This window comes from Nothobranchius furzeri, chromosome 16 (genome assembly GCF_043380555.1).
Source record: "Nothobranchius furzeri strain GRZ-AD chromosome 16, NfurGRZ-RIMD1, whole genome shotgun sequence".
In the NCBI taxonomy this organism is placed as follows: domain Eukaryota; kingdom Metazoa; phylum Chordata; class Actinopteri; order Cyprinodontiformes; family Nothobranchiidae; genus Nothobranchius; species Nothobranchius furzeri.
Window position 1 is genome coordinate 55241148 of NC_091756.1, and position 22480 is coordinate 55263627.

General features: G+C 43.7%; 1 protein-coding gene across 6 annotated transcripts in view; it reads left to right on the forward strand.

Moving 5' to 3' along the window:
• szt2 (SZT2 subunit of KICSTOR complex) overlaps window positions 1–21036 on the forward strand; it is a 93186-nt gene extending 72150 nt beyond the window's left edge. For 5 of the 6 annotated variants that reach the window (XM_015962238.3, XM_015962240.3, XM_015962241.3 and 2 more), the window contains 15 exons: window positions 4611–4866; window positions 4951–5030; window positions 5833–5958; window positions 7661–7863; window positions 8538–8634; window positions 9494–9574; window positions 9929–10003; window positions 12733–12798; window positions 16236–16449; window positions 16750–16927; window positions 17021–17143; window positions 17502–18018; window positions 18278–18388; window positions 18925–18993; window positions 20669–21036. In XM_015962238.3, coding sequence (XP_015817724.1) covers window positions 4611–4866; window positions 4951–5030; window positions 5833–5958; window positions 7661–7863; window positions 8538–8634; window positions 9494–9574; window positions 9929–10003; window positions 12733–12798; window positions 16236–16449; window positions 16750–16927; window positions 17021–17143; window positions 17502–18018; window positions 18278–18388; window positions 18925–18993; window positions 20669–20812 — 2340 coding nt within the window. In that variant the 3' untranslated portion in view covers window positions 20813–21036. The remainder of the gene's footprint in view (window positions 1–4610; window positions 4867–4950; window positions 5031–5832; window positions 5959–7660; window positions 7864–8537; window positions 8635–9493; window positions 9575–9928; window positions 10004–12732; window positions 12799–16235; window positions 16450–16749; window positions 16928–17020; window positions 17144–17501; window positions 18019–18277; window positions 18389–18924; window positions 18994–20668) is intronic. The other variant, XM_015962242.3, reaches the window with a different exon arrangement.
• The last annotated feature ends 1444 nt before the right edge of the window (window positions 21037–22480 follow it).

A 22480-nucleotide genomic window follows, 5' to 3' on the forward strand; every position in this document is an offset into this window, starting at 1 on the left:
CTCTAAAGGAGAGCCCAGCCACTCTGCGGAGAAAACTAATTTTGGCCGCTTGTTTCCACGGTCTCGTTCTTTCGGTCACTACCCAAAGCTCTTGACCATAGGTGAGGGTAGGAACGTAGACCGACCGTTAAATTGAGAGCTCTGCCTTCTGACTCAGCTCTCTCTTCACCATGACAGAGCAGTACAATACCCACATCACTGCAGATGCAGCACCAATCCGCCTATCGATCTCACGCTCCAGTCTTTCCTCACTCGTGAACAAGACCCTGAGATACTTAAACTCCTGCACTTGGGGCAGTACCACATCCTTTACCCGGAGAAGGCATTCTACCCTTTTCCGAATCAAGGCCATGGTCTCAGATTTAGAGGAGCTGATTCTCATCCCAGCTACTTCACTCTCAGCTGCGAACCACTTCAGCAAAAGCTGATGATCACGTTCTGATAAAGCCAACAGGACCACATCGTCTGCTAAAAGCAGAGACCCGATCCTCAGGCCACCAAAACGGATGCCCTCAACACCTTGGCTGCTCCAGAAATCCTGTCCATAAAGGTTATGAACAGAGAAACACCTAACATAAAGATGATAATTAATTTGAAAACCAGCTCTATACCACCTCTATACCCTTGCAAGGGTGATGGAGGGGGCATGGGAGTTTGCCCAACCAATCCACATGTGCTTTGTGGATTTGGAGAAGGCTTATGACCGTGTCCCCAGGGGCACCCTGTGGGGGACGCTCCAGGAGTATGGGGTGGGTGGCTTTCTGTTAAGGGCCATTCAGTCCCTTTACCAGAGGAGCGTGAGTTTGGTCCGCATAGCCGGTAGTAAGTCGGACCTGTTCCCAGTGAGGGTTGGTCTCCGCCAGGGCTGCCCTTTGTCACCGGTTCTGTTCATCACTTTTATGGACAGAATTTCTAGACGCAGCCGTGGTGTGGAGTGTGTCGAGTTTGGTGGCAGGAGAATCTCGTCTCTGCTTTTTGCGGATGATGTGGTCCTCCTAGCTTCATCCAGCTCTGACCTTCAGCTCTTGCTGGGTAGGTTCGCGGCCGAATGTGAAGCGGCTGGGATGAGGATCAGCACCTCCAAATCTGAGACCATGATTCTCGACCGGAAAAGGGTGGCTTGCCACCTCCGGGTCGGGGGAGAGGTCCTACCTCAAGTGGAGGAGTTTAAGTATCTCGGGGTCTTGTTCACGAGTGAGGGTAGGAGGGATCGGGAGATCAACAGGCGGATTGGTTCGGCGTCTGCAGTGATGCGGACGCTGAGCCGATCTGTCGTGGGGAAGAGGGAGCTGAGCCAGAAAGCCAGGCTCTCGATTTACCGGTCGATCTACGTCCCAATCCTCACCTATGGTCATGAGCTTTGGGTAATGACCGAAAGAACGAGATCGCGGATACAAGCGGCCGAAATGAGTTTCCTCCGTAGGGTGGCCGGGCTCAGCCTTAGAGATAGGGTGAGGAGCTCGGACATTCGGGAGGGACTCGGAGTAGAACCGCTGCTCCTCCGGATCGAAAGGAGCCAGTTGAGGTGGTTTGGGCATCTGGTCAGGATGCCTCCTGGACGCCTCCCCGGGGAGGTGTTTCGGGCATGTCCTGCTGGCAGAAGGCCCCCGGGTCGACCCAGGACACGTTGGAGAGGTTACATCTCCAATCTGGTCCGGGAACGCCTTGGGGTCCTGCCGGAGGAGCTGGTGGACAAGGCCGGGGAGAGGACGGCCTGGAGCTCCCTAGTTGGGATGCTGCCCCCGCGACCCGGACCCGGATAAGCGGAGGAAGACGAGACGAGAACATTTTTTTTAAATATATGAAATAATCTCACTATAGACACTATAGTCACTTACTATAATCAGCTCATAGTGACTAAAAGTGAAGATTCAGATATACTATATTAATCCCCATTGGGTAAATGGTTTACTTTCTGTGCTTTGATTTGAAAGTACACATCAAAAGGGCCTAAAATATACAGTAAGACACAAGTGATTAAAAATTCTAGTGAAATAGTTTCACACGAGCTCTGCAGGGTGGAGATGTTTGTCTGATGGTTACAGGCAGAAAGGCATCCTGTGTGGAGCGTCATGGTGGAATCAGTCTGTCGCTAAATGAGCTTCTGGAGCTGAAAGAGTGAACTTTCTGTGAAATTTATGTTGGTGAGCAGTGTCTGAAGCTAATTATTAAATAATTCAGTGAGAGTGGTAGATCTTGCCTGCTAGCCAACCCCTTCTGACCACAGGAACTCCCAGCATGCACTGCAGCTAACTGACAGAGTTTATTAGAGCATTTCCTAATAAATAAATAGACAGCCAACACCCTTTTAGCTTCCCCCTTTGGAGACAATAGTTACAAGTTCTAAGACAAGAAAAGACGAAAAGTAAAGTTTTCTCTCCAATGGCCCCACTCTTCATCCCTTTATTTCTAATGAGTTCTGACAGAAGGCAGAATCAGAGTAGCAGAAAATTTGCCTGAACAGAACTTCATCTGTCACGGTCCTGATGTGAAGCAGAGGGGGCACCAGTGCACAGTTTGACCCTGTAGCCTGTGGGCATTGTGTAGTCAGCTTTGTCACACTGGGTCATCTGGGTCCTGAGCTGCTCCACTGAACAAATGGGTCCAAACATGCCTCTCAACAGCAGACACCAACACTAATGTTGAATAATATATTGGTTTGGTTTAACCATTTGTTTAAGGTCAGTTGTGTTGGATCAAGGGGGTGTTGACATGCTAGTCGTGAACTGTTCAGAAATATAGATAAACAACAGTTTGACTAACCCTTGAGTTTAAATCAACAAACAGAGAATACAGAGAATGATGTTATCAGTCTGTAAGTTCAGTTCTAGAAACACCCCAACACTAAACCATCATGGTTAGTGTCCCAGCATAACCAGGGATCAGGAAGACCAAGACTTGGAGAAGACCAGGACTCCGATTTGACCCATCCATGAGGAACAGTGGGTTTCCATTTGATGACACCAACAGAAGGCATTTTCAGGGTTCAGTATCTTGCCCATGGATAATTCTACAAGTGGCCTAGCAGGGCCTGGGACGTTCCGATCAGTGGACAAACGATGTTCCCTCTTGAGCTGTAGCTGCCCCGAAGAAAAATACTCTTCATAGAGTGTTTATAAAAGTAAAGTTACATCTGTTTTTTTTTTAATACTTTATGGAGTATACTCTGCACCTGGTGCAGTCTATGGTCATTTCCCGACTTGACTACAGTCTTGACTTTGAAACTTGAGCAGATGTTCCTGAAGGCAGCAGTGCGTCTGGTCTTCAATCAGCCTAACAGAGCACACGTCTTCCCTCTGTTCATTGAGCTCCATTAGCTGCCTGCATAATTTTCAAGTCACCTTGTTAGTCTACAATGTTCTGAAGGGAACTGCTCCCAACTGCTCTTGCAAAGGCTTATGTCATTATTCAGTTTCTCCAGTCATTTAAGATTGTCAGCTAGCAGTGCCTACACCACGCTCAGGACAATCCAAACTCTTTTTCCTGTGTCGTTTCATTACGGTGGAATAACTTACCAAGTACTACCAGTACTGGGGTATTCTTGGGACATTTGGAAGTCTTTTAGGATAAAGCACCCACCAAAGCACATAAACATTTTCATCAGTGTTTAAAGCTAACTGCCACTGCAACCTCAGGGGTGAGCACAGTGCAATATAGCACAGTGTCATCAGCATAAAGATTTTCCTCGAATATTATCTTTTTTTAGCAACTGTGGTTACTATACTTTGTAATACATTCAATCTGTGAAATTAACAACATACCCCACCTCCTTCCTACTCTTGTTCCAAGTTTCTTGGTGGACGTGTTGATTCAATTTTCACAAATATTGAGAAAAAAATATATTTACACCTGTTTTATTTTACATTTTGGATCCATATGCAGTCACAACATCTTGGCTCCTCCTTCTAATGCCGGTCATTAGTTTGGTCACATTTTCCCAACCAGGAGTTGTTTAAGACCAACCAGCAGGATGGTGTTGGCAATATAGTAGGTCATGCAACATGTCCAAGCTGTGAATCAGACAGGTGCCAGTTGTACACCTGTAACTGGAACACACATTAAAACATGTTAAACACAAACAGGAGAACACTGCAGGGGATTATGGCAAATTTTTGGCTTAACATCTCTAGTTTGATCCAGATGTCTTGTGGTTTGTTCAGATGAATCTGGACCAAACTCAATGAGCTACCATTTTGTTTTAGAGGAAGATTTATTTTCCAACCAGCCACTGCCGCAGCGCTGCCTTCTCGGTCAGCTGGGCATCGCCTCCTTTTGGTGCAACAGGAATTGTGGGTGGAGTAAGGCTGGTAGGAGGGTGACTTTTATGACCAAACGGGTTGATTTTTACCTGGTGGAAGATGTAAATAAATTTGTGACTTCATGTCATAATGATGAACAGACGGTGTACAATACTTGCGTTTGAAACCCTTTAGAATGTTTATCGAAGGCTTCACTTTTCAGTGTCACATTCATGTTTATCCTGATTCTGGGCCAGGTTTATTTACAAAGTCTTAATGATGTCTGTCTTATATAGTCAGGTTATTAGTGAGTCTAAGTGAGTGGTTGGTTGTCAGTCAGTTCATGCATGCTTCCTGAATTGTCCATTCCAGGATCCCAACCCGTTTCTCAGTCCTTCCATGGAGCCTGATGCGTTGCTGCGTAGTGCTGTTCCTCCTTTGCCCAGTAAGGAGCAGGGAAGGCTGGGAAGCTCTGCTAGAACTCTTGCTCCACTCCACTTCCCTTCTGAGCTGCTCCCTTTTGATGAGGCCCTTAGGGACGTTTGCACCATACGACCCTTGATGGAAGGAGATGTGGTGGCCCGTCATGGTGGGCAGCTCCTGGAGATCAAAGCTGCTGAGCGTAGAGGTAACTCTAGCCCTGATTTCTGTTCAGTGAACCCAACTAGATCCTATTGAAGGTACAATAACACCTTTTTGTTTGTTCTGACAGAAATGGAAAAACAGATGAAAATTGAAAATTTGTTTGTGACTTGGCAGCAGAGGTCAGCACAGTCCAACATGCCCATTTCAGTAAGTATCCCAGATCCTGTTCAGAAAGATTCTTGGATGGGAGGGCATCTTTTGAAGGGGATTACAGCTTAGTTCATGGAGGTCCCAGTTCATGTTGCCCTTCACACAGTATGTTCATGTGTTTCCTCTCAAATCTTTCTTCGTGTCTTTTTTCCAAACATCAGATCACTAATCTGTAAAAAAATAAAAAAATGACTTGTTTTTCTATTTAGTTTCAAATTAAATGGTTAGTTGCCTGTATTTATACAGTCATTCATCCATTCACACACACTTACACACACTGGTGGTGGTGAGCTGTCCTGGGGCGAAATGACAGAGGCGAGGCTGCTGAGCACTGCTGCCACCGGTCCCTCCGACCACCACCAGCAGGCAAGAGGGTGCAAGTTTCTTGCCCAAGGACACGACTGCAACAGTCTGAGTGGGGCTTGAGCCTGCAACCCTCCAGTTAATAGGCGGGCATTAACTCCTCTGCCACCATTGCCCAAAATAAAGTAAATTTGCACAAGTTCACATTTCCATCGGACATGATGAAGCCTCAACTCTTATCTCTGCGTTTGGTTTGTTCCTGATTCAAATCTGAAGAAAGACGCTAACACAGGCCACTTATAAAGGGGTTTAGTTTCTAAGGGGTCTGTTTTAAAGGGGCTCGTTCTAAAGGCGTAGTTTGGCCCATTGTCTCCATGTCAGATCCTTGGTATTAGACCTTGCTTTGACCTTGATACATGTGAAGCTTTTAGTCCAGATTCCTGTCTGTAAAGTCCATGTGATGTTTTGTTATAGTAATCATTGAACATTTCTACAGGGGACAGATTTGGGGATTCTGAAGCAGTCTTCAAGACTTGTCCACTACTGTGCCACCCCTCTTCTATTTGACCCCACCTTCCGAAAGCAGATCCAAGAAGAAGCCACAGCTCTACCTCAGCTAAAGGTATGTTTCCATCTCGACTGCATGATAAACTCTAATTAAATATTATTGCAACAATGTTTTTTGTATCCTGATACTTAGAAACTTTCATTCTTCATGTTAAGTTTATTTCTATAGCACATTTTTACATTTAACACTGCCCCAAAGTGCTGTAGAACAAAACACAAACAACCAATAAAAGTAAGGAACCTTGGTGTTATCTTTGACCAGAACATGTCATTCAAATCCCACATTAAACAGGTTTGTAGGATTTCCTTCTTCCACCTTCGGAATACTGATAAGATTAGAAGCATTAGAAGCTTACTCTCCTGATAATAACACTTTACTTTCTTTGACACTGAATGTGCTATTACTAGTTTACCTGTTGAATAAATTATAGATTCACTAGGATAAATACAATAAAGTTTATCTCTCACTAAATAGAATATTTACTAAGAAATCACAATGTAACCATAGAAACACTATTTGGTATACATGTTGCATGTGTGGATGTGTGTGTCTGCTCTGTCTTCTCCAGTGAGTCGTGGAGGAAGGCTGCTTATACTGAGCCAGGATCCTCTGGAGGTTTCTTCCTGTTAAACGGAAGTTTTCCGCTCCACTGTCGCTACATGCTTGCTCAGTATGACGATTGCTGTAAAGTCACTGACACTAGTCAGTGACGATGCAAGTTGTTGGGTTCCTTATATAGGAAACCTTTTACTGATTGGCTTAATGAACTGACCTGTATTGGAATGTTTACTGTGTGAAGTGCCTTGAGACGACTTTTGGTGTGATTTGGTGCTATATGAATAAACCTGAATTGAATTGAATTAAAACAATCATTAAAATATAATCAAGAGACAGAGAAAAATAGTAAAAACTAATAAACTAAAACCTGTCTAAAGGAAAACTTATATGTCTGAGTCAACTCACATTAAAAGCCAAATAAAAAAGATGTATCATCAGCAGAGCTTTAAAAAGCTCAAGGTTATGAGCAGTGCGTATATGCAAGGGAAGGCTATTTCGTAATTTAGTTCTGACCACAGAGAAGGCCCTGTCACCACGGGTCGAGATCTAGGCACGGTTAGAGAAGGTCTGGCAGCTAGAACACATGGTTCTGATGGGAACATGGGCAGTCAGAAGCTTGGAGATTTAGGAGGGAGCCATACTGTCAAAGGATTTAAAAACAAACAGTACATTTTTCAAATGGATCCTGAAATAAACAGGAATCCAACGCAAAGAGGCCAGGACTGAGGTTATGTATTCCTGTTTCCTGGTGCCAGTCAGCAGGCGTCTTGCTGTGCTTTGGTCCAATTGTTTCAGTTCATGCTTATCTTATGATTTAGTTTTATTGTTTATACAAGTAAGCCATTCTATCATAGATTCATCTGAACCATAAAGATAAAATTATGTATTTTAGCAGGAATTGATAAACAACAGCACCTAAACATGAATATGCTAAATAATACACCTCATCTAAAACTCTCTGGAGTTTACTTGTGTTTTCATTTGTCAGATCAAGGTCAGGGTTAGTTATGATCTATCCGTGTTGTTGTTGTCTTGTCGTGTGAAATCCATGTCCCAACTGATGGTAACATAACAAACAAATATCATTAAATCTGTAACTTACCAGCACCAGTAAATGTATCTAGAGTCTGTTTTAGTGTAAAAGTTTTATGGTTTTGTTGGATAAAATGTTTCTGAAGCTGTGATATATTGTTGGTAGAAAAGGCACCGCTCCAGTGACTCCACAGCATCGGGCCGAGACCGAAGCTACAGCACCGATTCCAGTGAGATGCTTCCCAGCCGGCTCAAAGAAGAACCCTGGCTGCTTGAGATTTCCAGCAACTTCCTCCAGCAGTATGTCCAGTACCTGCAGAGCATGGGCTTCATTCTGGTCCAGGTCCGGCCTCCATCTCCAGCTCGCAGGTTTGTTGTCACATTACATCTTTGACTGTAGTCAGACACCAAGGTTATAATGTTCTTTCTCCCTGCACCACGACAAAGTAGGATATGTCCTATAATGGTAGATAACTAGGAAAAAGGAAAAGAAACATCACTCAATATATCTGTGCAATGTCTTGCATCTAAAAAAAAGGTCTTAGAAATGTCAGCCCTCCAGGATTCTTTTTGGACGCAGATCTGAACAGGTTTTCTAAAGAAAATCCAATTTGGGGTATTGATTGCTATGCTTTTATAGACTCTGTTTAACAGCCAGCACAGCAAGCCTCAAATACATCCAATTATAAAATAATTTGGCATGTGGACACCTTTTAATCTTGCCTGGAACAGTATGACCTGCTAAGTCTTGGTAGCTCCATCATAGGTCAAAATACACCTAGAAACCTCCAGATCTCCACATCAGATTTTTATCACCATCAGCCATCAGCATGAAAGCAAGCTTCATGTTTTACAGGAAACATTTCTCAGCTCTACAGAAACACTAATTTGTCATTTTGATAACATAATTTGCTGTTTATTGTGATGAATTCCTCTCCAGTCTGTAACTCACTCTCAATGAAAGCTCAGCCATATTTCATTTAATTAGATCTTTACTGGTTCATAGTCCAACCCCCCTGACCCCTCCCCCCTTCTCCATGCAGCATTGCTCGGGCCCGTGCGGCCATGCTGAACTCTATGTCCCTGGAAGGAAGGATGTCATTTTCTTATGTGAAGCAGAAGAGTGAGGACAGCCCTAAGGTCGGTTCTCATCTGAGGAACTCCAAACTCTGTGTTCTTCTCACGCGCACACACACACACACACACACACACACTAGAAAACTCAGACAGGCTCGTATGCTGATTCTTATACAAGATATTTGGGGAAAATGTGTTTTCCTCTGTGAATATTTTTACATGTGACTTAAAAAATTGGCAAATTTTTGTGGTCTTTGGTCAGATAATAGGCAGCCCTGGGCAAGGACCACCTTTTTAATTTTGGGCCGAGTGATTTTGGTGCCCCTAATAAAAATATTTTCCACCTTGTTATTTCTAATAAATACACTTTAACTTATTACTTTTATGTTTTAATTTTAATATTAAGACCAGCTGTTTTATTTTAGAATGTTGAAATCCACACATTTGGCCAAAAGTTTGGAGAATGACCAAATAACCTCGCAAAGTTTTTGTTAGGTATTTTTATTAAATGTTCATTTTGCTTGGTCTGTGAATCTTCCTTTGTGTGGGGGGGTGATGGGTCTCTGTACCTCTGTAACCCGAGAAGGCCCCGCCTTCTCCATCCTTTGCTGATTAAAGCCACTGGAAACTCTGAAGAAAGTGGGAGTCGCATGGCATCTAGCTCTGGAGAGGGTTAGTGTCATTGGTGGTCTCCCCCTCATTTGGCTAATTCAGTGTAAAATGTCTCCCTTTCGTGATGTGTGTTCATTTCAGGTTCCAGGGTTGTGGAGAAGTAAAAATTACCCAACAGTTTTCCACCTCAGTGAATTTTTAATAACTGTTCTGATAGTAAATGTTGTTTTCATTCTAATTTTTTTGCCCACAACTATCCAACAGAATAATGAATCCTGCTGTGGAATGTAACTATGTTGTGTTTTTGCAGGCTATGTCACCTGGCACCAGCGCCTATCACCTCCAGAGGGCGCTGCCAGGGGGGATCGTGCTGATGGAACTGGCCTTTCAGGTAACATTACCTTGACTTCCTGTATAACTTCCTGTGTGTCATCATCGGGTTTTAGATTTAAAATGTGTAATGGGCAATTTCTATGCTGGCCTCAGTAGCTTCAAGAACCAAGGCAACCATTTATTTCTGCTGGAGGTTCACCACAAAACCACCAAGGCAAAAACAACTGTGATTAACATCTGATTAATTGCAAATTTAAACCAACGTTGAACTCTTATTGTATTGCTGTAAATTCGTGGCAACTTGCTAATATTAGCTAAACTTGCAACCGGTGTTTTTCTGTGTGTTTATGGCTGAACCCAGTCTAGTCCAGTCCAGGTTTTCTGAACTCTTTGCTTTCTCTACTCTTGTCAGGGCTGTTACTTCTGTGTGAAGCAGTATGCACTGGAGTGCTCCCGCATTCCAATGGGCCAGAGCGTTAACTCGCAGGTAAAAGTCCAACTGTGTCTGTAGACTGGAGCTGCGCTCTCTCTGGGTTACCATTGCTCTGGCCTCAGATAGGCATGTGTCAAAGGTCACGTGTAGAGTGTATTCTTTATGAGGTGTAACCTAAACCAAGTGAGTAACATCCCTAAGTTCCTCTACTGGAGGAAGACAGAAGCTGATAGACCAAACCGAACAGCAGGCACGGTGAAACTCTGCAGCGACAGAGTTATCTATCCGTTCAGCAGTATTCTGAGTTCTCACAGTGCACACTCTGGAAATACCACAGAGTGCTGGTGCAGGTAGACTGAAGCCATTCTGTTTGTGACTACTCCATTGTACCTACTATGTGTCTTCTTTCTCACAAACCGGGACAAGCTTGTCTTCACAGAATGTTCCTTGTCCTTCAGATGTGGACCACTGGATGTGAATAGGTGTGTGAATGATTGGTGTGTTTTAAAGCACCTTAGGGGGGGTTGTAGAACCCTTGAAGGTGTTGTCTAAATACAGGCCATTTACCACCTGGTCTGGAAGAGTTGGAATGTATTCATGGATGTGACCAAAACATCTCCAGGCCAAGTGGTTCTGGCCAGCAAAGACCTTCAGAAAGGTCTGAAAGGGGTACTTTCTGTGTTAGCTCACTCAACAATGCTCTCACTACTGTTTAAAACCTTGGTACTTTATACTTTTTGCTTTGATTTGAGAAAGATTCAACTGTTATGAGTGTTTCATGTAGAAACATGAAGATGCTGCATGTTACATGTCCACTAACACCATTGATAAAACTGTAGTTTTACCTGGATCAGTCATTACGTATCAGACGTTAGCGTGTCTTGGTGATGTCATCACTCCATTGGAAACCCTTTTGAACAACATGTGCTTGACTTTTATGTTCTGCCGTCTTTAGATTGAAGTTGAATCGAAACAGAATTTGTGTGACCTTTGCGAAAAGGGAAGATTGTGATTGAATCTATTAGCGGATCATCTTTAAGGTTTGGTAAACTGAGAGGGAGAATTGTAAATCTGGACACTCTAGCTCTGTAGCTCTGTAGTTCTGTAGTTCTGTAGTTCTGATTAACAATCTGGGCCAGGTGATTTTACAGAAACATCTGTATCTGCTGATGCTCTGAGACAGCCTACTTAATGAAGCCTCGAACATATCTTGGCCAACTGGAAGATCAACTTAACTTAAGGGAGGTACACCTGGTGACACAGTCAGCTGCTGAAATGCCTACCAGCTGATCTGGAGGGAAAGAGGGTATCTATCTATCAATACCCCCTTCCTTCACACGAGCAGGAGAAAAACCAAGATCATCTCCCGATTCAGGCCTAATAAAGGGCACCAAATATTGGGAGATGCAAGTGGTCCTAGGACAAAAGCTAATTTTCCACCCTGTGACCAGATCTGGTCCTCTGGTTCAAATCTGGATATCACACATTTGTCATCAAGCTGAAAGTCCTTTGGGAGGATGTAGTCGATGAGGCGTGCAAGAGGCTGCGATACACCAACTTAGCAGCTGAAGCAAAGAACTAAGGCTGGACTGGGAAGTTGGGCTCAGTTGAGGTAGCATTTATGTAGTCAGGAGTTGTGTAGTTAGCTCAATAACAAAGCTACTTGAGGAAATTTGAGTCATCTGAAAGGAACAGCCACTCTGTGGCGGAAAAGGAAAAACACTACCTGGGCTGCTAAGACGTCCAGCATTTACCCAGGATCAATTGACCCGGGGCAGGCCTGTCTCAGCAGAGGCTGTTAAATGGCTGAAGTACATGATGCTGAGGAATGAAGCTGATTGTGGAATTTTGAGCTCACTTCATTAATGGACCAGGGAGAGCCACCAAGTACTGAAGATAACCTGTCAATGTCCTAATGATGGTCATCACATCCTGGTAGCTGCTTCAAACTAACAGTCATGGTACAGAAATATTCAAGATAGTAACAACTAGTCCTATTGAGGATGATGGATTAAAGTAAGCAGCCACTCGGAAAACTGAAGACATAGACCTAGTTTAGATCTCGCTATGTTCCACCTATCCCCTGTATCTGAGGCTGGCTTTAAACACAAACTGTTTCTGACCTGGTGCTGTTGGTTTGATGATCATCTCTACCAGGTGGTGCTCTTCTTCTCAGGTATGAGGATGGTGGATATATTTTTGCTGATGAAGGCTGCCATCTTCTGCTTTTCATCACTGCTGCTCGTTGAGACCTTGTTTCTTTACCGGTTCAGGTCTCTGATTCACCTGGAGCTGGAGCTGTACCTGTAGTTTGGTGAAACTCCGGACACACCAACTTCAGAAGACACGCGTGCCTCGAGCCTCGGGTCTAACAAGGCCTACAAATATCGCTTAGAGCTGGTTCAAGAAATACTTCAGGGTTCTCAGGACCAGAGTTTAGCTCCAGTTATTGGTCTGTAAGACGTATCGGACAACCTTGAAACATCAGAAGACACCTTCAGTAACCCACTGTGACGTTGATGGGTGGCCTTAATGTTGTGGCTTATGTTTTAGAATTAACTAGCCATAAGAGTGGTAGATGTTGTCATATCGTGATTAGAGCTTGAATTCAGTTTTAAACTTAACAGATGATGAAGTCATTCAGCGTCCAGCTGACGGGCTTCTGACCCGTCTGGATCACCGTCTGGATCAGGTTCCTCTGGACATTGTGTCCTCCTCTCTGTCCATCTGTGTGTTTTCTCTGTGTGTGTGCCTAGTCCCACTTTATGTCCTCTCTCCATCAGGGCAGCCTCATCACCAAACTTCGTTGCAAGCCGTTTCCAGATGCCACAGCAGTATCTGATTGTGCGGTATGTCCCTGCCACCCTATAGGAGGGGCGTCTCACTCCAATCAGGCTCCGCCCCTCCTTGCCATCAGTTTGCTTGCTGCCGCCAGTCCTGATCTGTCCTTCTGTCTCATCTGTCTGGAAATGAGTGGAAATCTTTAATTGAAGCGTGTGTGAGCTGCAGGACTGTCGGGGTGGGGGGGTGGGATCTCTTTTCTGCGGAGCAGTTAGTGATATGTTGACCTTTGAACTCTTCTGTGCTTCCTCTTTTTCTGTGCTTGTTGGTGTGGCTGCTGTGGGTCTTCCAGCTTTGCTGTTCTGTCTGCTGATTGTCTCAAAATCTGCTGATACTTGTTTTGTTTGGCGTCTGTTATTCTGAAGAGCAGCAGGTGTTTTTGGGACCAGGCCGACCTTTTCGATCAGTCCCAGTAATCCTTTAGGTTTCAGATCCTCCTGCAACTTCTCCACCAATCAGAAATGACTCCTGTTTACTTCATTTCAGTGTATTTTATGTAATGTTGCTCTGTCTTCTCTAAAAGGTTTTTATGTGGATTGTTGTTGGTTTTCTCTTCAGTTTTTTTTTTCTTTTTATGAAGATGAAGCTTGATCGGGTTTTACATGAAGTCATGTGGGTGAACCTGTTATAAGATAAACCGAACACTATGAAGCATCCTAAGGTCATTTAATCATCTAAAAACAAAACTATGCTGCTGACACTTGAAATAATATTTTTTAACATGGTTATAAAGTAGGGCTGCACAATATATCGTAAATATATCGTTATCGCGATATCAGCATGCACAATATGCATATTGTAAAGATCAGATAAATATCGTAATGAATGGTCAGCTCAAATGTTTGCTACACATGATGCATGCTGTCAGTTAAACGGAAGCATGATGTTTTTTTAACACATCAAACAGAGCTCTTCACCCATTTGGCCAAGTGGGTGGGTTCTCATAGGTCAGAGTCCCGCCCCCGAGGCGGATGGCACCTAATTTTGATGGTTAGCAAAGACCTGAGTTAGCTTAGTTCTGCTGATTCTGCTTTTCCCGGGATCCACTGATGGCCTTTTCTTGTTCATTTTCTTTTCCCTTTCCTCACATATTTAGCTTTTCTCATGTTTATGATTTTTTTTTTATTTCTTTGTTTTTGATTATTTTTGTTCCTGAGTTAAGTTTTTATTTATCTTGAGTAATATCGTCATCGCAATATTAATCACTGTTATCGAATATCGTAGGTTTTCCTAATATTGTGCAGCCCTATTATAAAGATTGCTTATGAGCTGGAATCAGTTCTGGGAATCGCACAGAAACCTTATTAGGATTGATGGTGATCCAGACCGCCGTGGCGTTTAGAACTTCAGCCATCTCCTTGTATATATGGAAACTCTTCCTGGTTTGTTTTAATCAGTTTTGTCTTCGATTAGAATAATGCGACTTCCACAGAGCACAGCTTCCAGGACAGTCCCACAGCTCAGAGAACATGAGCTCTGCTGGTGGAGCTCCTTTAAGCTGGTATTTCAGTTATAGGAGTAAAAGTTTGCTTTCACCGAGTTTTGAGGAGCATCACAAAGCAACATTTTGCTGCAGCCCTTTTATTCCAGCTGTTTTCTTCTACTATTGTTTTTCAATAAATTTGGAAAAAACGTTTACTGATTCTGATGGATCAGATGTGTGGAAAGAAGCTATTTATGTCCAACCCAGCAGGTTTCTGTGTTATTTAGTCACTAATGCACATTTCAAGGTTTGTTCCATCAAACCAAAACCCTCCCCTGGTTCCAGCAAGACTGGATCTTTTCCTCATTCTGTTATTGGAGATCTTTGGTTCAACTCACTTGGTTCTGCTGAACTCTCCTGCTTGTTAAGCCAGTGTTCTGATGGACTGAGTTCAAACTAATTACTAACACCACTCACTGTGGGGATGAGTCCCAGCAGTGGACTCCACCAGAACCAGATCATCACCACCAGCAGCAGCAAAGAGAGGAATTTCAGAACTTACGTAAACATATGTTGGTCAAAACCGATGTTCCTTTGGTAGCCTTCACTAGTTTATCTCTACAATAGTGAGTCACAGTCCTGTTGCATTTAAACATACAGACTATCTATAGCAAAACGTTCTAGTGTAGAATAGAATAAGCATAAAAAGTAATCATAAAAATGTCTAGCTACATCAGCAGTCTGCTGGGGGCTGCAAATGGCATCTGGGCCAAACTTTGGATTTGGTGACATATCCAAACAGACATCCAGAAACTGTTGTTCAGAAGAACATGAGTAGATGATCAATGTGGTTTAGTCTCTGGCTTTCATCAGTCATCATGAAGCATCAGACAGCCAGAGTTTAAAGGTGTGGTTCACTGAAAACCCATTTTTAAAATGATTATTTCTGATTGTAATGAGTCACTTTGAGTTTTTAATGCAAGCTGAACATAAAAATAGTCTCCTACACCAATCTCCTGCATTAGCTTCTGATAGAAAACAGACGTAAAACTCTAGGATTAGAAAATCCTGACAGATCTACGTCAAGCTTGACATGACTCGGAAGGCTGTTGTCGTTTTAGCATCCAGTGGACGGTAGAGAAGTCTCTGCTAGTAGAAGCTAACTGTTAGCCTTAGCAACTTCACCACATGGCAGGAGCTCCTCCCGACTTGTGTTATTTGTGGAGATAAAACATCCACATTGCAAACCAGTTGAAGAGTCTCATTGCTGTTATCCGATCTGAGGTGAGATGTCCAAACATCAGGAAATAAGACACCAAAACCAAAACCTGTCGTCTGAAGCTACTTTCTCCTCCAGCTGACTTCTCCCTGTTGTAAGTACGACTTACGAGGTATTCATTCCAACTAGAGACCACCGCAAATGTATTGATTAAACGAGTGCTCCACACCTTTAAATACAACAAATATGAAACACATCTAGAATCAGAGGGAATGTTGGTACACCTGAAGAGCTTTGATAAGTTTTAAACATCGGACCTCAAAGATTGTCAAAATGTTGGAAGAAAAGAGCAAAACCTAAAAACATACGAAATATGTTCAAATTAAAAACAAATCAAGCCCAAAAACTGTTGGTTTTGTCAGAAAATAATTTTATCTTAAATGTTTATTTCCTGGAGATCTGGTGTGTGAAGATCTGTGATTGTTTGGTGTGTTTCTGACTCGTCTGCTGCTGCTGCTGCCCTGATGAAGGCCAGAAGCTGAAACCTGTTGGTCAGACACTAAAGTTGTTTTCAAAAAACGAGGTGTTATATGTCTGGATTGTTTCGTAGGTGAAGTCTAATAAAGATCTCTCTCAGCAGAACAACAGGGTTAACAATAAAACAGAAAATAACATCTGATGAAAATCCGTTTTTTTTTATGCACCACCACAGAACGCCACCTTCTGTTTGACCGAGAGATCTGAGTAACAAACAGAATCCCACATTGGCAGCTGCTAACGGCCTTGTCCACCCTCTGTTGTAGCTCTCCATGCTTTTCACCGAGGAGTGTGATAAGGTACGAGACCTGATGCACGTCCACTCCTTCAGCTACGACTTCCACCTACGAGTGGTTCATCAGTACCTGGTGGGCTGTCACATGACACTGCGGCAGGGCTACCAGCTCACTGAATTCCTGGACGACTTCATCTCCCATCACCCAGACATTCCCAAGTTTGGACATAATCACGTCTTTCAAGGTGACACTGGAAATGACTTTGAAATCAGCAGTGAAGGGTAGATTCCTCCAAGCTCATATAAACCTACGTAGCTGTTCTGATGCTTGTCACAAACTCACTGGGAGTAAAATGAGTTTTTTGTAAACAAGGTGAGTCACTGATCACAATGTCAGGCAAAGGTGGATTTAAAGGTGCGAACGGAAATGTAGTTCTTGCTGTCTTAGAAAGGTCTCTTACTAAAAGACACTGATTGGTAGATTATTTGGGTCAAGTATGCTTTCGAGTGGTTACGGTGAACATCTGGGATTGTTTTTCCTTCAGGGAGCTTTTCCATTTCCACGGGGATGATAACGGCTCACCAGCTCTACAACTACATCACGGACCATGCAGGCACCTACGGAATGAAGCCTCTACGGATGTCCAAGGGTGCAGTCCCCACTGACACTAAGAAAGGGACGCCAGACCTGCACGAGTATGCCCTGGTGGCACTGTGGAACAGGTGAAATGCCACCTCAGCCCTTAAAACATTTCTGGTCTCCACTTAAGTGGCTTCTCCCCAACCTTCTCTTTCCTTTTCCTGCTTCACATGCAGTTCTGGCTCCTACAAGGACCTGGAGGGTCTTCATCACCATGATGACTTTGACGTGTCCCTGGTGGTGTGTCATAATGCCGCCCCCTTCGAGGAGCAGTCGGACGGAGAGAGGCATCTGCTGAGGTGAGCTCAGACAGCTGTAACTGAATCTGGTCCGGATTCACACTGAAGCCCAGTAACACGAAACCGGATTCAGTTCAATTTGCTCAGATTCAATAAAATTCTCTGATGGCCTGGGGTCATTGCACAGACTGGGAGTCTGCGGGCTCTGGGTTCTAGTTACTGGTACCAGCAGACTGGAATGTGGGGAGTCTGGAGACCAGCTGAACACCTGGGACTCTGAGCTGTTACCAGACCCCCTGCATGTTTCAGTAACTCTACTGTGGTTGGTTGAGTGCAGATGTCTTCAGTGTCTTTCCAGATCACATCACAGGGATGGTGACCGGCTTTTGGAGTAAACAGCTTCTCTGTTTCTGTTTAGGCTGAGGTTCTACGTTATCATGACCAGTCAGAGGGAGTTGTTTCCCCGCCTCACCGCTGACATGCGGCGCTTCAAAAAGCTTCCTCCAATCTACCGCGATCTCTGTGAGCCTGGCGAGAGGCTGCCTTCAGATCAAGCAGAGGATGCTGGTTCTGGTGGGAATGACCAGGACCTCTGGGAGGAAACCTCCTCTGAAGCTCCTGCTGCCTCAGCCCCAAGTGACGGCAATGAGTTTTACCCTCTGGCAGGAGGTCGACCGGGGGCTCAGGGACTGATGTACGCGTCACCTTTGTTCCCTCTTCTCAACAACGAAGTGGCATCAGCTCGTAGGCAGATCCAGACCAGCGTGGAGCAGGCCATGGGTCACTGCCGCAGGGACAACCTGTGGAGGAGATTATTCCATGGAGAGCATGTGGCCCTGGACAAACTGAAGCTGGCCAAGCTGTCATTCACAGAGCTGGAGGAGCTGCTGCAGGCCGTGCAGAGCCGCTCTGTGGGGGAAATCGATCCTCAGCTGGTAAGAGTCCCCCATCATCAAGGCTTAGTGGTTAAACTGGATACCAGGGTGCTGCTGGAAAAGGCAGAACCAGACTAGTTCAAACATAAGAACTAACCACACACACACACACACACACACACACACACACATCTACAATTGTAAGTTGCTTTGGATAAAAGCAATCGTCTAAATAAACAAACAAGCTGGCTCCACAGGCGCATCATTTACCCACCCAAACCCGGACTGAGGTCATTAACAAGACTGTGGTGTGTTACAGGACTGTTTTCTCACAATGAGCCCAGCGTGGTACCAAGGCCTCATCAAAGTCCTGCTGAACCGATTCCCTCAAAGCTGCAGACACTTTGATGAAAGTGGTATCCAGTATCTGGTGAGAACCTGCTCAGTATTTTTTTTTTGTTTTTATCTGAGATTAGCTGTTGGTGGAGCTTTGTGTGTGTTTCAGTCAGGTTTCTACTGGACCCCAGTCTCACTGGAGTCCTGACAGACCGACAGACGTCTAGTGGATGTGTAACTGTTTAGTCATGTGACAGTGATGGAAATTATCTCAAAAACGTAAATGTGTGTGTGCGTGTGTGTATAGCAACATATTCACACACATATTATCTAGTTTGCACTTTATAGAAGTAAATCTTTATAAAATAAAGACTTTCAAAAATTCAGCTTGCATAATTTTCAGTCTATTCTAGTCTGCTGAATTCAGAAATGTAAAGATCAGAGAGTGTGTGTGTGCGCGTGTGTGTGTGTCGGTTAACGACCTCAACAGCTATATTAATATCAGATATTAGTATCAGCCCAAAATTTCATGTCAGTGCATCTCTAGCCTTTCTAATGTGGAGATGGAAGACATAACTTTAAGCTGTGATGTACTACTATTGCTGATCTACGTTTTTGATTCTGTTCAAGGCTGTGCTGAACCAGAAGTTCACTGACTGCTTTGTTTTGGTCTTTCTGGACAACCAAGCAGGAAAAACAGTAAGTATCTTAGGTGTGTTCTTGCTGTGCGTCATTTCTAATTCCATGTTGTCGTGCTTTTTTAAAACACAGAAACGGTTTTGTTACCTGTTGCTGACGCTACGTTTTGCCGACGGCTGCCGGCTTCTTCAGGCTGACGCTGATGGTGGCGCGTCCCTTCCTTCTCCGTTTATCTGCAATAAAACATACATAGGAGAAACCGGACGCCAACTCAACACACGAACAATAGAACACAGAAAGGAGTGTGAGAGAGGCAAATCGAAAACACACAAGAGCAGCTAAAGAAGAAGCAGAAAGTACAATAATAAAGTCAGCCGTAACAGATCATTGCTTAAGAGAAAACCATGTAATGGACTGGGACAGCACACGGATCATAACCACCGAACAACAAAAATACAAAAAATGGATCAAGGAAGCAATCGAGATAAGGAGACGTGGATGTGGGACCATGAACAGGGACGACGGAGTTTACATGCTGGACCACGCATGGGACTGCATCGTCGGAGAGGGGAGAGCGGGCAGCAGAGGGCGACAACGTCCTCTGCTGCCCGCAGATAAACGGAGAAGGAAGTGACGCGCCACCATCAGCGTCAGCCTGAAGAAGCCGGCAGCCGTCGGCGAAACGTAGCGTCAATAACAGGTATCAAAACCGTTTCTGTGTTTTAAAAAAGAACGACAGCATGGAAAAACAGTAAGTAGTTGTCCTAAATCAAGAGACGTGGGTCAAATCACCAAGACCGCACGAACCACAAACATTAGATGTTTTTAACTTAAAAATACAGAAGTTACTTAATCCAAAAAAAAGTATTGGATTTTTGTAGAAAAGGATCAGTAAACCTTTGTAGATACCAGACATAAACATGGTTTTGTGCATTTACTAAAAGAAAATCATCACATTCCTTGATTTGATTGTTTTCTAGTATCTTAATCTTATTTGTCATAAAATAAAATGAATAAAAACACGAAACTTGATGAACTAAAGATAAATCGTTTGGGTTGAATCAAACATTTTTAATTATTTCAGTTCATCTGCATTATTTATTTGACATCACATTAGTAGAAATATGAACAATAAATCATAAAGGTGTTTTCACATCTACAGTGTTTAGTCCATTTACATAGAACCGCGGTCCATTTCGTGGTTCTTCTGTGAAGGTAAGAACACTCACTAGGGTGTGGAACAAAAGAACCATATAGACTTTGTAGTGTGGACACAACCCAACCTCAGACTATCAGGTGTAAGTTAATGCCAAACACAGCTGGAGTTAAACGCCAGCTCCTGTGATCCTGCTTAGGACTAAACGGTACAAAATATGATGACTGAATGAAGTAGTTCAAATGATCCGTAAACAGATCAGGATAAGGGCATTAGACTGTGTTGTGGTCTTGTTCAAACTAGCCCCGCCCCCAGGTAGTCTGACAAATCAGCAGCCTGAAGGTTTTTGACACATTTGGGTTTGTTTGCAGCTTTCTGTGTATGAACAAAACTGAACCACAGAAAAAAGCTGCAAATGAACAAATGAGAAAACACCCTATAAGTTTCTGTCTGTTTAAAACAAAATTCTAGCGTTCTTGGATTGAAGTTGCAGGCTGCACATTTTAGACACCCCTGCTCAGAATGGCTTCACTTTCTGTATTTAACCTGGCAAAGCTCTAAGCGAAGGTCTTTTTCCAGAGCCTGAAGGTTGTGTTTCGAGAGCCGCTGCCGTCACAACCACAAGCCGGTGGCAGTCCTCCTCCTCAGCTGGTGTCCATGTACCACCATCTGGAGTCCGTCATCAACATGGCATGCTACAACCTCTGGACTGGACTAGTATAGGGTCCACCGGCACTGGACTGAACTGTCTCAGCGTACCAAATCAGTGTTAGGAGCTCTTAACAGAGCTTGGCCCTTGTTTAGATGGGCTCAGTGTGGTGTCCAGCAGAGCTCCGCTGCCTTCACTCGGTACCATGAAGTGCCTTTATAGGTTTTTCTGTTCTTTTGTTTCTTTAATCCTACAAACAGCTGTCAGAAACCCTGACACAGTCCTGCGCGTCCTTTGCTGACATCTGATTGGTTGCTTATTACCAAAAAAAAAATACTAGAATTAGCTTTGGTGGTTTGCATGATAAACATTGGCTAAGTGTTTCAATGTGAGAAATCAATCGATGAGTTAATCAAACCTTATTTCTGGAGCACCTTTCCTACGTCGTTTTGAAGTCGCTCAGGATGAAAGTATCTGCCAAATGCAAACATCAGTGTGTAACACAAAGTGCTTTACAGAAAGACAAACCTAAAAGAAATGCAACAAACTGATGAAATAACTGGAAGTTTTTAATGATCAAACTGTAGAGCAGGGGTAGGCAGTCCTGGTCCTCGAGTGCTGCTGTCCAGCATGTTTTAGTTTTTTCCAGTTCCAACACCTGATTTTAATCAGCAGGCGTTTAACAGGCTTCTGCAGAGCTTGTTGACCTGCTGAACAGGTGATTGAAGCACTGAATCATGCTACAACCTGCTGGATAGTGGCACTTGAAGGAAGGGACTGAGGAGAGCAGTTTTATTGATATAGATTAACGACAGGTCTGACCTGTGTGTTTTTAATACTTGTGATACAGTTCACCACCAGAATCCCACATGGCAACCCCCCAGATGAAACAAGAGCCTACGGCTCTGATAGGAACAGTGGAGTGGTCCCTCAATAATAACAAGAGATTGTCTTGATGCTAAAGGAAATGTGTTACTAGTGAGAATGTTTCTGTAAAGTGAACCGTATTTCATGTACATGATGTAAATATAGAACACTTTATAATGGATGTAAAATATGGAGTAAATAGAATAAACAATGGATTTAACTTGGGACTTCAGTCATAGACTGAACTTTATCTCTCTCTCTCTCCCTCTCACACACACACACAAACACACACACACGGTTTGAACCTGACATGTGGAGAACTAGACCGAGATTGCCAATTATCTCATATTTATTACAAATAAGACTTCATTGTTCATATAATGGTTAAAAAAAGGGGCTGTAGTTGATATAAAGCCTTCAAGGGTTCTACAAGCCCCCTAAGACACTTTACAACACAAGCAGTCATACACACATTCACACACTGGTGGTGATGAACTACACAGTAGCCACAGCAGCCCTGGGGCCCACCGAGATGAGGCTGCTGAACGAATGCCTCCGGTCCCTCCAACCACCACCAGCATCACATTGATACAAAAACTAAACTGGTCTAGACAAAAATGATGGAACTGTTAATATTTAGTTTCTGAACCTCGAGACATCCAAGTGATTTCTGTAACTCTTGACGTCTCGCTTGAGCACAGGTATTTTGATCCTCATGAGAAAGCCTCTCCAGCCGTTTCAGATTTGAAAACTTCCTTCTGCAGGTGTTTTCGCTCCTTCCACAGATGTTCAGCAGGTTCTAGTTCAGGGTTAATACACATTAGAATAGTTTAATGTTTGGTTCTGATCCACTTTTGGGTGTTTTTAGCTGTAGG